This window comes from Delphinus delphis, chromosome 6 (assembly GCF_949987515.2).
Source record: "Delphinus delphis chromosome 6, mDelDel1.2, whole genome shotgun sequence".
Taxonomy (NCBI): domain Eukaryota; kingdom Metazoa; phylum Chordata; class Mammalia; order Artiodactyla; family Delphinidae; genus Delphinus; species Delphinus delphis.
In genome coordinates this window covers 10,067,187-10,082,458 of record NC_082688.1, presented here as the reverse complement: position 1 = coordinate 10,082,458, position 15,272 = coordinate 10,067,187, and the positions used below count along the sequence as shown (strand labels likewise).

Here is a 15,272-nt window from a genome sequence, read left to right as displayed (position 1 = left end):
ACCCCCTGCATTGGAAGGTGAAGTCTTAACCACTGGACCACCAGGGAAGTCCCCATGTGCCACTTTTGAACCACAGTATCTCATTGTTGCTGCCCATTCTCCAGCCCTTCTGTCCCCCACCTGCGCCTTTGTGGAAGCCCGAAGGCGGCTGGACCACAGCTGACTCTGTGAGATGGGAAGTAAGTGCTGTGTTAAAGCCACTGAGGTCTTGGGGCTGTTAGTGTCACTGCAGCCCAGCCATCCTGCCTAGTAAACTCATCCAGTCTTCACAAGGCCCCTTTGAAGAAAGTATTATTGTCCCCATCTTACAGAAGAGGAAACTGAGGCTCAAAGAAGTAAAGTAGCGCATCTGAGGACACACCAACCAGGAGAGAGCTGGAATTTGAACACAATCTGCCCGACCCCAGGGTCTGCTCTCATAAGAGGGCACTCAGTGAGTGTTCGCTTCACAGAATCAGTTGGTGAGGAAGGACAGGGTGGGCAGAGCCGCAGGGTCTGACTCTGGGACTTGGACAGGGTGCAGGCTCGCAGCATAGGGCCCCCAAATCAAGCCGTCTGTCCCTGGGGCAGAGGGCCCAGGCCCGGCGCCTGTGTGCCCTCCTTCCTGGCACTGAGGAAGCTGGTCTTGGCGGACTCTGGAACTCAAGGAGGGGACAGCTCGGCACAGCCGGGTCCCCCCTCAGGGGGGGCACCACTGGGGAGAACACGGCGTTCGCACAACCGGACTAAGCAAGATGACAGATGCCAACATCATGTGGCCGTTTATCAGGTGTTCGCATACCAGGCCCTGTGCGTATGTTGTTTCACTGAGTCTTGATTCCAGCCCTGCAAGTTGGCGTCTTCATCCCATCGTACAGACAGGGACCCCGCGGCACAGAGGAGTTAGCCCCTTACCCAGAGCGAGTGAGGCCGGTGAGGAGGGGCTGGGATCGGGACCCACACCTGGGAGGGGCCCCTCAGTCCTCAGATCGACTGATCCCCACGGGGCTCTGGGACGGATGCCGCTGCTTATGCCCAAGGAGGAGGCTCAGCTCACAGGCCAGGGTGTGGGGGGCTGGGGTCTGATCCCGGGTCTGCACCCTGAGCCCTCTGACCCTGAGATGGGGAAGACCCTGCTTTTTTCTTCTCTTCCTCCGGTTCCTCCCTCTGGAAGGAGGAGAGCAGCCCTGGCAGCACCGGCAAGAGTCAGGTGGCAGGAGCTGTGCCAGGAGCCGGGGGGCCGGTCCTGCCAGGGCTGCCATGGAGGCTATGGTGGCCCCTCGGGGATGCTGATGTGGGTACCGGGGAGCAGGCCGGGGGTGGCAGGGCGGAGGCGCAGACCCCTTCTCCCCACCTCTGGCTCCCCTCCCCAGTCTCGGGGCCCCTTCTTCAGCCTCCGTGGCAGCCGCCATCCTCGCCAGCTGGGAAGCTCAAAAGCTGTTGATGCCGTGCCTGGTGGTGAAGCCACAGTGTCTCCCTCCCTGGGACCACTGGGGCGGGGGCTTCCTTCTCCCCTGAGAGGCCACAGCACGTCAAGAAGCCACGACTGCTCGCTCAGCAGGGCTGCTGCCTCCCCACCTCAGGCCCCCAGGCTCCCACCGCCCATCGCTGTGCCTGGCACTCACCTGGCTCATGCTGGTCCCCACAGGGCTTGCATGGCGCTCACTGCAGTGGGGCCTGGGGGTCACCTGCCACCTCTTGACCTCACCAGACTGTGAGTGTCGTGATGACCAAGTTGGGTCTTTGCTCCCCCCTGTCCCAACGTTTCCCAGTCCCTCACCTGGGGAACCAGGGACCTGAAGGGGCAGCTGGCAGGCTTTAGGGACATGACAAGGGAGGGCACAACCTTCCAGCTTTTTAACCCATGGAGAGAAGACTCAGACGGATGTCAACATGGTCTCCACACAGCTGAGGGGCCCCCGAGGCAGTGGGGAGACTGGTCCCGGGGACCAGGGAGGAGAGGGGTTAGGAGGTAGCTGCCGTGCCCGGTGGGAAGAGGGACCTGGCATGCAGGGCTGGCAGCACAGGCCCAGGGAGTCCTGGCCAAGGGGGACCAAACAGGCCAACAAGCACAAGCACTGACCCGAATGGCAGTGCGCCCTGTCGCTGGAGGTCTGCAGGCTGAGGCCCAAAGACCCTGGGAGGAAACATACATTTGCTGCTCCGGGGAGGAGGCTGGACCAACCGAGCTCACAGTATTCCTCAACTCTTAGCTTCTTGTTCAGATGCAGAGCAGCTCCTGCAAGTTTTGGAAAACAGAAACCACTGGAAGGAAGTTTGGGCTCACTGTGATTCTGAGACATTTAAGACATTCTCTAGAAGGGTCTGCAGGGACCACCTACTCCAGCACCTGCATTTATAGATGAGGAAACCGAGGCCCAGCAAGGCAGTGCCCGGCTCAGGCCCGCAGCCGCTAGCCATGGAGGGCAGGGCCCAGAGGCTCAGAGCACGGCTGCCGTTCAGTCACTCTTGCTGTGTCCCAGATGGAAGCTGGGACCCTTCCAAGCCCCAAGTCCTCAACCCTGGAATGGAGGTAGTGACAGGACCTGCAGAGGCTGGCTGCGGGATCACCTGTGCCTGTGCATACTTATGAGGGCCGGCACCCAGCCTGCCCTCAGGTGCTGGGGGCTGCTCAGTGGCCAGCGGAGGCCAGGGCTCATCAGGCCACCCAGACTTGGCAAAGTCCCCATCCTGAGTTACCACCAGGTCCGTGGGGGCCACACTGCAGCCAGGTCAGGAAACTCGCTGGAAGGTGGAGGCGTGGCCTGCTGGGTCACTTGGGTGTAACCTGGGTGTGCTGAGCTCCTGCCTTGTGGAGCTGGGCCCTGGGGAGACAGGTGGGAGGTGCTCACAGTCTTACCTTAAAGTCCAGGTATCGGGTGTGAGAGGGGCCGAGGAAAAACTGAATTTAAACAGTCTCGATATTTGGTGGACCTGGGCAGTGGTTAGCGCTCCCCTTAAATTATTCCTTCAAGTGTGTGTTTCATGTAAATTGCACATGTGCTGTATTTCACGACATGAGAATGGTGTTGATTTTGTACTTGAAGGAGGTGATGATTTCAATGTCACCCTTGAGTGAAGAGGGTCATCCTGTCTTGCTCAGTATTAAAGGAGGCCCACAGTGCATTTCAGAGCCGCTCGGCACCACATCAACTGCTAGCAAACGTCACCGCCCAGAGTGCTTCATGGCGGTCACCGCCCTCAGCAGTATGTGCGCAAGGCTTCAAGAATTCAAAGAAATACGTAAAAGGAGGTGTTTATGATTTTTATTTTAATATTGAATATGTCACAAGATTTAATGACCAAATTAGTCATTTACATTTTTCAAAGATATCTAAATATAAAATTGCTAAAAATTCAAATACAGATAGCAAGCTACAAATAATATGTCTTTTGTTTCTGGGGTGGATAGGAATGGAAGACATTAGAAAAGGGTGCTTCTGTTGGCTGGACAAAGATCAGAATGAAAGAGGAATTCATTAGGTGCCTCTGTGCAAATGGACCCTCAACTGTGAGAGGCTGTTTCAGCCACGTCGCTTCCTGTACAATGATTTAAAAAACTTTGAAATGCAGGTCCTCAATGAAACCTCAGTCCACCATCTTGGCCAGGGCCAGTGCGAAAGGACGTCACCCTGGGAGGGACCCTGGAGAGGCTGGCGAGGACCACAGAGGCATCAGGTGTGGCCAGAGGGGTGGTGTCAGCAGATACCTGATTCCTTGCCCCCCACCCCCTGGGAGCTGGACCCCTGGCAGCAGCTCCTCCCGCCCCGCAGTCTCTGATGCAGTGAAAGCAGCACTTCCTTCCTGCTCAGATCAGGGGGCAGGCACTGTGAGGAGAGGAGAAACGGAGCCGAGGCCCCTCTGAGACAGCACAGCAGAGACTCTTCTGAGTCCAGAAAAAATCCACATGCGGGTCCAACTGTCAGCTGAAACTTAGACTTGTTATTTAGGAAACAGAAGAGACCACTTCTGGCTGGGAGCTCAGTGTGACCCCCACTTCTCCGAGCCCCGAGCTTTACACGCAGTCCTGCCTTCCTGAAATCAGAGGTGCTGGGATGAGCCGAGGAGAGGAGGCTTCTGAAGGGGAAAATGGCGCAGCCTTGGACACACATCACTCGGTCCCCTTCCTAACTTTAGTGAGATACTATCCTCAAAGCAATGCACTCATTTAAACAAATGGCATAGTTAAAACTATTGACTAAATCTTAAACATTTCTTCTGAAAAATCGAGCCATAGCTTTTCCAATCTGCCTGTTCAATATGGGAACAGATTTTAAAGAGAATAACATAATCAATCCTCTGCCCCAAAGAATGGTCCATCATACCAACCATGATAAAGAGTTTATTAAAAGGAAGAAAAAAAAAAAGAACCGTACATTTTTGTTCTTCGTTTGTTTTGAGAAATTTGATCAAGTTGCAAGGACGCGTCTGGGCACGGTTGTGTACATCTCCGGGCCTGGGCACGGCTGTGTACATCTCCGGGCGGGGCCGCCAGGCAGCGAAGATGGCTGCGCAGCTTGTGGCTCCTCTCGGTGTCGTCCGGCCCCGGGCACTGCTAATCAAAGCCATTACCACTCAGGGTTCGGCCCCGTGGCAACGTCCCCAGCTCTGTTCTAGGGGGGTGCCCCCCTTCCCCAAGAGCCCACCAGCCCTGTCCTCGTGAGCCAAGGGCTGGCCTCCCGAGGACTGCAGGACACAGGGTGGGCTCTAGGGCCACCTGGCCCTGGCAGGCAGGCTCTGAGCTATGGCAACAGATTGAAGCTGGAGGCCGGTGTCATTGTTGCCCTGATTTCTTTTCCTTCTGGAAGCTGAAGCTTGTACGTCTGTTCAGTTTTCTTTGTTTTTGAGCAAAATAGTCAGCCCGGGCAGTGCTTGCTCGTGATTCCAGGATGTAGTTAACCTAGAAAGCAAGACGACATAGCCCGTCACTTGTCAGCCACTCTGCTCGCCTGGGACGAGCAAGGGAAGGGCCCTGCCCTGGGCTGGGCGCCCTCCGGGCCCAGTGCCCCCCTGTGCATGGCGTCCAGTCATCACGGCAACCCCGCAGGCTGTGACCAGAGCCCACTGCACAACGGGAAAACACGCCTGGAGAAGACACGAGGCTGGTACAGGCCTTTCAGCCAGTGGTGGAGCTTTTCTGATTCCAGAGCCCGTGGTCCCTCCCAGAAGAAGCCTGTGTACCGGGCTTCCTGGTTCTGCCCCCAGCCTGCCGTGTAGCCCTGGGCTCGCACATCACTCCTCTGAGCCCCCTCTTCCCTTGTCTGAAAGACAAGGACGTCACAGGGATGAAAACCAAACCAAAACAAGGCTCTGTGTTCAGCCTCCCACCAGCAGGTACAGAGGTTCCAACTGGGGTATTTTAATGCTCACAAGCACCCCACTAGCTACGGCTCATTTGATAAAAAAGGGAAGTGAGGCTCAGAGAAGAGGACCAAGCTGCCCGGATCACCGAGCGGTCAGGGTCAAAGCCGGGAGAGATGCCGTGGAAACTGCAGGATGCACAGCCAGCTGCCTCCCAGGTCTCCACGTTGCTGCTCCCACCTGGTTCTCTTGGGGTATTTTCAGATTTCCCCCCATGCTGGATGGTCACTGTCACCATCACCTTTGGCACTGAGTACCTGCCTTATCTGAGCCTCACCCCATGTTTGGTTCAAGGGGCAGAGGGAAAATTAAGACTTGGTCCCTGTCCCAAAGACCTCACGGCCTAGTGAGTGTCCAACAGAACAAGTGTGACAACAGATACACAAGGAGCAGAAAGGAATGGGGAGAGTAACTATTGGGGACATGTGGGGCAGGGAAGGCTCGTGGAGGGGATGAATGAGATGGGTTTTGAGAGACAAATAGGAGTTTGAGGTGTACAAGGGGTGGGGAGAATCAGCACGCATCAAGGCACAGCCGTGGAACACAGCAAGGGGGTGTCCATGAACTGCAGAAGCTTAGGGATAAGTCAAGGTGAGGCAGGGAGGAGCCAGGGAAGGGCAGCAGTGCCGTGATAAGACCTGCACCTGGTGTGAGGATGAGCCCCTGGCTGGGTGGTGGTGGCGGTGGCAGCAGCAGCAGCGTTCGGCGTGCTTTTCAAGGATTGAGTCATTTAACCCTCACAACAGCCTTAGGAGATGGCTGCCATTGTTATCCCCATTGTACAGAGGAGAAAACTGAGGCACAGAAATGATAACGTCATTTACTCGAGGTCACAAAGCTAGAAAGAGTACGCGCCAGGACCTGGACCAGCTCTCCAGGCCCCGGGCCTCCTCAGAGGCCCCCACCCCCTCACCTCCTAAGACTCGGCTCCTTCCACTGCCCCAGCTGCCCTCTGGCTGGGCCTTTCTGAGAACAAACACTGTTTCTCTTCAACCTCAAATATCTCAAAGTTATGACTAGAACCCTGAATATTCCTGGCTAGAGAAACGAGCTGCCCCCTCTGTTGATTACTGTACTCTGAGGGCCACGTGTCCCCTGCCCGGAGCGGGAGAGGCCTCTGCGGACTGAGAAAAAACCGAGGCGCTCCGGGGAGGCGGTGCGGATGCCTCGTCTCGCGTGGGGCTGGGGCTCTGCCACGGTGTCCCCTCCAGACTTTCTGCTCTGATAGTCGCCGGCAGCAGGCGTTAAAGGCTGGCGTGTGAGTACAGAAGGCTTGACGCGCTCGGCCCACTGCCTCGCCAAGTTACCAGCTGAGAGCAATAAATCATGAGGCCTGCAGGGCCAGGTGACGATTTGGGACACTAGAGACAATGCATGGAAAGAAGAGGTTTATCATTCTTAATAAGAGCAATCTTTGGGTTCGATTGTTTGCACACTCAACCAATCTACTCTTTTCAGTGTATTTTTGGCACATGTAACTTGACAAAAGCATTTTAAAATGATCCTCAACAGGCCAACTATTTCCTAAATTTATTATCTTCAGTGCTTTGTGATAATCACATAGATAATTTTAATGGAAGATTAATGTAATAGTCAAAAGATAAAAACGCTCTTTGGTCTGCATTAGCTGGTTAATATGCTGTGGCTTAAGACTTGCACAGTTTTATGCACTATAGAGTGTCTCACTTTCAGTGCATTTTACAGCTTAAGGCATAAAAATACAGGGAGTTTTCATGGTCAATAAAGTCACAGCCTCCATCACTTGATCACGAGAAGAACCCAATTTGAAGAGACCAATGATTCCTCTGAGATTCACCTCGAAGCCTGCAGAATTAGGGGCCACGCAGGGCTTAGCTCAATCCCATCTCGGGTGGGAAGGGGCAGGGCAGGTCTGGGACTCCTCAGCTTGGTTCAAGATGAGGCTTCACCTGTATGTGCTCTGTGGCCTTGGGCCTCTTTTTCCTCGTCTATCAAGTGGGGATAATAATGTCTACACTGGGCAGGGCAGTTGCAAAGATGAAATGAGGTAATGTACATAAAATGTCTTGTATACAGTCGGTGACCAATAAATGGGTCCTATGGGGGAAAACACAACAAGCTAAAAATAACTTGGAGAGTTGCCTGCTTGTAATAGTTTCTTTGACATTAGCCTCTGGTCCTTATTTCCTCCTTTCAGTTGCAGACACTGGTCAGAGCCCAAGCTGTGGCTCGTCTAAAGTTTCACTCTAAAGCTCTTATTTTATGTGAAACTCCTCAATTCTAGAACCACCACATGTATTACTTGCGTCTAAGACCGACATGAGAAGAACCTCTGATGGCAACATTTCTACCAAGTGGGGCCTCAGTCACTTGGTGTTGGTGCAAAGCCCCACGAAGACATTGGGAATGGCAGATTGGGCTAAGTATTTAAACTGCTTTAAAAATCAGAGATCGGAGACGTGAAATTTAATCTTCCATCAGGATCGCGATCATTAGCTCTCTAAATAAATCAGGCTGGGACTTCTCCTGGAGTCTTGTGCATGATGTAATATTTCTACAAGCATTTTCATATGAAAACAGACATTTTAGGAAAGGCGATAGGCCTTGGGGATTTTGCAGAAAAGCATCTGCTTCGAGGGAGCATTTGGTCCTGGAAAATGATTTCTCTGCACTTGTTCTTCCACAGTCTTGCAGTGAAGTCATAAACCTGTGTTTCTGTCATCCATCTGCTGTTGTGAAAATTATTTTGATGTCAAACACAGGATTATAATTTTACTAGAATCCTTCTAGTAAAGTCCTTGAATATTTTAATGCTGGCTACAAAAAAAAAGGCCAGGACTTCCCTGGTGGCACAGTGGTTAAGAATCCGCCTGCCAATGCAGGGGACATGGGTTCAAGCCCTGGTCCGGGGAGATGCCACATGCTGTGGAGCAAGCTTGTGCACCACAACTACTGAACCCGTGTGTCACAACTACTGAAGCCCGCAAGCCTAGAGCCTGTGCTCTGCAGCAAGAGAAGCCACCGCAATGAGAAGGTCACACACTGCAACGAAGAGTAGCCCTCGCTCGCTGCAACTAGAGAAAGCCCGCAGGCAGCAACGAAGACCCAATGCAGCCAAAAATAAAATAAATAAATTAAAAAAAAAAAAAAAAAAAAGGCCAGCCCTGACGGGGTAATGGAATATTTCTCCACCTGGCCCCGGAGTGCGGCACACGCTCCCTGGGTCGTCGGGGGATGCGCTGGCCGGTAACTCTTAGCTCGCTGCCTTCAGGCACTCCAGGTGGGCACTGTCCCCTGCCTGTTCCAAGGGGCTCCGATCCGGGGTGGTCTATGAACCCTCTGCTTTCCATCCAACTGGTCACGCTACTCTGTCTTGGCTCTAAACTGTCCTCCTAGCAGCTTTATTCTTTTAATTCTTATCTACTACTTTTGAAAATCTTTTGAAGCCATGAGGACTTTGCCTCAAAACGTTTCTGTGAAACAATTCCATTTCATCGAAATCTCCTGTTCAGCTCCTTAAGTCTATGCACACCTGGGAGGTTAGGAACACAAGTTCTGGAATCTGCCAAACCGGGGTCAAGTTCTGGTTCTGCCTGTCACAACCCTGGCTAAGTTACTTTTTTCCTGAGCCTCAGTTTTCATCTAGAAAATGGGAATGACCTCATAGAGGTGTGAAGGTTCCTTGAGACAGGACAGGTAAAGTGCCTGGCCCAGGTCCTGCACTTTGTGACCCCTCAGTGTATCTTAGTACTTTTATTACTATTACTTGATGACATCTACTCTTAAGAAGAGAACGAATAATCACTTAGGTAGCTTCCCCGTACCATTTAATATTTGCTCTAGCAGCTAATATTAGCCTTATGGTGGGGTAGGGCAGGGTAGGTACCATGATCCCTATTTTACAGGAGGAGAAACTGAGGCCCAGGGAGGTGATGTGACTGGTCAGAGTCACACACAACCAGGGGTGGAGGAGCCCCCTCTGGCTCTAAGCTCTGTTCTGCCAAAGCAGTTCTGTTTTCTCTATCTGGTCATTCTACGTAAGATTTGGCTTGGAGAAAGGATTCTCAGTTTGGAAGAGTCTGCAAATCACTAGCCCAGGGCTACTCAGAGTGTGGTACACAGACGGCATCCTCTGCAGCACCTGAGAGCTTCTTAGAGACACAGAATCTCGGGCCCTGACCCATATTTCCTGAACCAATGAGACCCCACAGGAGCTTTTCTCAGTCCGACCCCACTTTGCAAGATTCTGTGTGGCTTGGCCCCTGCAACCTCTCTGCTCCAGACACACAGGCTTGGGTGCAACCTCCCAGCCACACCGCACTCGCCCTGCTTCTCTGCTCCACTACAGGCTGCTCTCTCTGTGAAATGCCTTTTCTCTCTCCTCACCTGGTAAAATGTGTACTTTTCCATCCATCCTTCAGGGCTCAGCTCTCCCTGCCTCCCTACCCCCTGTACCAAGTCAGTTTACTCTTTACACACCGATGGGGCACCTTGTGACTTATTTAACAGTCTTTTTAAAAATATTTATTTATTGGCTGTGTTGGGTCTTTGTTGCTGTGTGCAGGCTTTCTCTCTAGTTGCGGCAAGCAGGGGCTACTCTTCATTGTGGTGCATGGGCTTCTCATTGCAGTGGCTTCTCTTGTTGCGGAGCACGGGCTCTAGGCACGTGGGCTTCAGTAGCTGTGGCACACAGGCTCAGTAGTTGTGGCTCGTGGGCTCTAGAGCGCAGGCTCAGTAGTTGTGGTGCACAGGCTGAGTTGTTCTGCAGCATGTGGGATCTCCCTGGACCAGGGCTCAAACCCGTGTCCCCTGCATTGGCGGGTGGATTCTTAACCACTGTGCCACCAGGGAAGTCCCTCTCTGTAATTTTCTTAATGTCTCTTTCCTCTGAAAGAGGACAAGCTCGCTGAGGGCAGGGACTGGGTCTGTCACTGCAGTATCCTGAATACTAGCCTGGCACACAGAAGGTGCTCCGTGAGCACTATTGAGATATGGTAACAGACAATTCTAGCATCAAGCCGGGATGTTTAGAACAGGTTAATTATCGTGATTACTTTAAGGTGTCTTCAAACAATAACCATAATTTCCTCAGAGTCTGTTCCAGGAACCTCAAGGAGCTCCTGAGTGGGGTTGGAGGGAAATAAATGGTACGTAAAAAGAATGAATAAACACATGAAGAAGGAGGATTATCGGGGGACTGGGAGGAAGCTGAAGGGGGTCCTGGCTGGCTGAAGCAGGTGCAGAGCAGCTGACCTGCGGTGTGGCCCAGGCCTGGGTGCTCACCAGCCAGGTGGCCCGTAGGCAGTGCAGTGACCCTGCAAAACCGGCCCGGGAGCCTCGTGCAGTGCTGGGGGGGAGCCGGTCCTGCATACGCCGGGTCTGGGCCAAGAAGGAACACTCACCTTGAGCACGATTTCATTGACGGTAGCAGCGTCAGATTCAAAGTAGAGGTGTTTATAGTCGTGATTGCTTAGATACGTGAGTTTAAATATCGCGTGACCTAGAGGGAGAGAGAAAAGGCAGGGTTGAGGGGGCTCTGGTGGGTTACCTTGGGGGAGGCCCCCCGTATTCTCCTCTCCCCTGTCATTTCAGTTCCAGCGAGAGCAAGTGGAGGCTGCAGGGCTGCAACTCTTCCCAGGAGTCGTTCACCTTCTCATCACAGGTGGGGAGAGAGCAGGCAGTAAACAACAGATCAAACGGCTAGTTATGTCCCATTCCACTCTGAAGGGTGTTCCGGGGACGCCAGATTAGGAAAGCTCTACAGAACTATTTCTACATAATAGTCGCATGGAAAAGGTGGTATTTTTTAAGGCAGAAGGCCAATTAACTCCAAATTATTTCTCTAAAAAGAACTGTGCTTAAAGTCAAATAAATGAGCAACAGGAAGGAGGAAGGCCGATGGTAACGCTATTACCAGGTTCTCCGTAGCCTGGCTCCTGCTGGGAGGGGGAGTCCTGGTCATGTGAGCCCGTGTGGAGGCTGCTCCCAAGGCCCAAGGCCCAAGGCCTCCGGTCACTTCCACCCTGGAAGGACGGGTGGACTGGGGGCGGCGGGGGGCGTGGAGAGGCTGCTCTAAAGGCTGCCATGGAAAGCTGGCACGTCACAGAGCAGACTGACTCAGGGGGTCTGACCCCCTGAACACACAAACCACCCCCAGACCCAAATGCTTTTGTAACCCTTTCCTACCACCTTCAGGGCAACCTTGTCATTTCTGGAACTGCTTCCTGGTCTAGCCTCACCTCACTTCACCACTCTCAGATGCCACATGCCAGCCCAGGGCATTGCACATACCCACCTGCCCACGCTTGGGATGTCCCCTCTCATTATCCTGTCTCCAAAAGGTCAGCCAATGCTGGGTACTTTAGCTCAACTGGCACCTCTGTGGGATACATTCCTAGGCACGTTTCTCACGTGGCCTCCCACAGTGCTCGGCCTGTCAAAGAAACCTGCTTACCGTATCACGCCACCTGCAGTCGTGTCCGCACCCCCTGTGCCTGTCCTTTGGGCCAAACATGCCAATCAGATTCCCTCCTCTAAGTGGAGACATAGGTGCCCGCCGTCCTCACTCCCATGTGACGCTCTCCCTGGCCCATCAGCTCATGCTGTCCTTGGGTTCTGGGAGACCCCTGTGGACCTCCAAGAAAGTCCTCTTTCTCCTTAAGCTATTTTGAAGTTGGTTTCCATTACTGGCAACCAAAGGAGCACTGCTCCAGAGAGACGTGTAGTCAGAGCTCGGTAAACATTCCCAGACCAAGGAGCAGCTGGTGACGTCTCTTACCCAGAGGCTTCCTCCTACCAGCCTCAGAAACAACTCCTTCTTGTCTTTTCTGCAGACTTCAGTGCTTGTGAGATTACAATTCAGCATATCCTTTCTATTAGCCCTTCTCATCCATTGTCCTTTTAATTGAAGCAGTGGCTGGTCATAGTTATTAATAACATATCACCCATATTACTGTAAGTTCACCTCTTTCCCAGAGAAATCTTCCTGGAAACTTTATTTACAGTAGCTAATTCTTCAGATCTTCAAAAAGAAACTGATACATGCTGTACGTTTGTGGCCAGAAAAGTTAAGCTGCTGGTATTTTATCCTGGAAACATCATTATGATATACTTTCTGACTATAAATTCAATATTGAAAAAATTAGCTAATAATTTCTGAAAAACTTCGCTTTCCGTCATTTGACAAATTTAGCCTGATTCTAAATCGTGGTACTAAAGTGTTAGAATTTTTAGCTGAAAGCTAATCATTCTGTGAATATATAAATTACTTGTTTCTGAGAAGTGAATCTCACATGAATGGATGTATCTGTATGTATGGACGTGAGCGTATGTGTGTATTCTTTTATCTTTACAGGATTCAGCTCAGAATGTCAGAGCCTTGATGGTGATCTCACTGTGCGGAAGAACAATGCAGATCGCTCTGTTGGCCATGCTGTGACCAAGCAGAGCCGTCTATGAAGGTCACAGGGCTGTGAAGGACAAACAGAGACACCCCCTCCAGGAGGCCTTACTGCTGACACCTGGCCGTGACAGACACAGACACCAGTGCCTGCAGCTAAAAAGGACCAGAAGGTCTTAGGCAGGTCTGTGGACCCGGAGCTTCGGGGTTCACTGACCACTTTGATAAGTGATCTCATGGACTGTCTATACCACCTGCTCCCGCTCGTCACTGACAAAACAAAACCCAAACCTCAAGATACTAGAGCATGTTTCGCCTGAACAACTGGGACACCATTAAAAACCTGTCCTGCACTCTTTAGGAAGAGCCAAATCTACACATGGCACACGTGACATGCAGTCTGCAGGGGCCCGGGAGCCTCTGGAAGGAAGCCTCCACACCATCCCCTGGATGGTACGGGCTCACAGAGGGGAGGCCTGTGGTTCATCTGCACACCAATCATAGGACGAAAACAAACTAAGCATCCCACATCGAGTGTCCGGAACGGCTGCATATTTGGGTCAGGTGACTACAGACACCCCCCCATGTACTGTGCTGAGCTAGGAGGCTGTGTGTGTCCTCTGCCTGTCCCCAGCACTCTTACCAGACCCCCAAGGAAGAGGGAAGCAAGTCAGAGTAATGAAGAGTTCCAGCCCTGACCATCTCACTGAAGCCTCTGACTTATCCGTCCTTTCCAGAGAGAGCATTCACATCACTGAGGGAAGAGGAGACAGAACACCATCTGGAGAACCTGTATCAGGATTCAACAGCTCGGCCCTTTTGTAACTATTACAGAGCCACAGATAGACTATCACACAGCTAAAAACCGGGTGCGGTGCGGTGGGACAGCTACAGCAGACGGCCCCTTCCTGCTCTGTGGGAGGACTTCGGAGGGAGAGCTCTAGTTAACTCAGAGCCATGCTGTCACTCGTGCTGGAGCCACGGAGCATGGGGCCAAGGCGCGCCGAGAGTTTTTGCTGTGAGGCTTTTCCCCTTGCTCCAGGGATCCCTGCTTTGCTGGATGGCCAGAGGAATGAACACCAGGAACACTGAGAGACAAGTATGATGAGCATGACGAAGAAGGTGATCCCAGCGAGATGCTGTGGAGACCCCAGGGGAGGTGGCTGGCCTGGTAGCGGAAGGGCCACTAGAGACACAGCTTCCTGGAGAAGCCGACGCCTGACTGAGCAGTCTTAGAGGAGGAAGGGGGGTCAGCTGGGTAAACGTGGGGTGGAGAAGGATGCGACAGGGCGAGGACAGAGCATGGACACACACACGGGGGCGAGAGGCAGCACGCCTCCGAGCCAGGGCTCCGAGCAGGCAGGTTCACGAACAGTGGGCGGGCAGGAGGTGCTGTGACACAGGGCAGACTAAAGGGCTGGAAACACTGGATTCAACAGCTGAGGGAGCCACTAGTGGACTGTAAGCTGGGCAGTGAATGGTCAGATTGGGCTTTTGGGCATTCACCCTGGCTCACCAGGGCCTGGAGGCAGGGGGACCAGCTGCCGCAGTCATCCAGGTAGGAGCATATTCAGTTTTGAGCTAGACAGGAGTAAAAAGGATGCTGAGAAAGGGACTGACTTGAGAACTATAGAGAAGGTAACAGTGGCAGGACTTGGGAATTCTTTTATAAGAGTTAATAAGCAGAATTCACACTTGTATAATTTCACCTAATCCAAAGCCCATATACTAAAGTGAAACAAGTTAATTGACCTCTTTCTGGAGATGGATCTATCAATAAACATGAGTGGTTTATGCTATGTGGTAAATTTCCACCAGAGGTGTCTGGGAAGGAATCACTGGCATTTCAACACCAGCTGAACAGAACAGGAACACAAAGTGAGAAAAGTCTGTTATCAAAACTTTACCAGCCTCGGGCACCTCTAGGCTCACCTCAGGTAAAGGAGGAAGATGGGGGGGGGGTCAAATGTCCTCCTCAGCTGCAGCCCATCGGGGCATCTGTCCTGGGGTGTTAGAGGGAATCAGAGGTGGGCAGGTTACCCTTGGAAACTCAAAGAACATCAGCACCTTTCACAGGGAATGAGTAAGCCATAGGGGTAAACTGTCTTTGTAAAAATGCCAGTTGAGAAAAATGATCCAGGCATGCCTTGTTTTGTGGTGCTTTCATTTATTGTGGTTCGCAGATACTGCATTTTTTACAAATTGAAGGTTTGTGGCAACCTTGCACTGTCAGATGATGGTTAGCATTTTTCAGCAATAAAGTGTTTTTAAATTAAGGTGTGTAAATTATTTTTTTAGACATAATGTTATTGCACATTTAACAGACTACAGTATAGTGTAAATATAACTTTTATATGCATTGGGAAACCAACAAATGTGTGTGACTTGCTTTACTATGGTGGTCTGGAACCAAACCTGCAATATCTCTGAGGTGAGCCTGTGTATCAGTATGATTTAAAAGAAAATACAAAGTCTAATAATGCAATTAGTCCAAATTATTTTGTCTGGGTTGTTAAATTCTGTTTGGAAATTGAGGCATAACAAAAGCCTGGGA

General features: G+C 51.9%; 1 protein-coding gene across 3 annotated transcripts in view; it reads right to left on the bottom strand.

The window, feature by feature from the left end:
- Nucleotides 1–4,301: 4,301 nt before the first annotated feature.
- The window catches only part of MAPKAP1 (MAPK associated protein 1), a 230,153-nt gene continuing 219,182 nt past the window's right edge, over nucleotides 4,302–15,272 (bottom strand). For all 3 annotated transcript variants that reach the window (XM_060014148.1, XM_060014149.1, XM_060014150.2), the window contains 2 exons: nucleotides 10,722–10,819; nucleotides 4,302–4,879 (listed from right to left, as the gene is read on the bottom strand). In XM_060014148.1, the coding sequence (XP_059870131.1) occupies nucleotides 4,754–4,879; nucleotides 10,722–10,819 (224 nt within the window). In that variant the 3' untranslated portion in view covers nucleotides 4,302–4,753. The remainder of the gene's footprint in view (nucleotides 4,880–10,721; nucleotides 10,820–15,272) is intronic.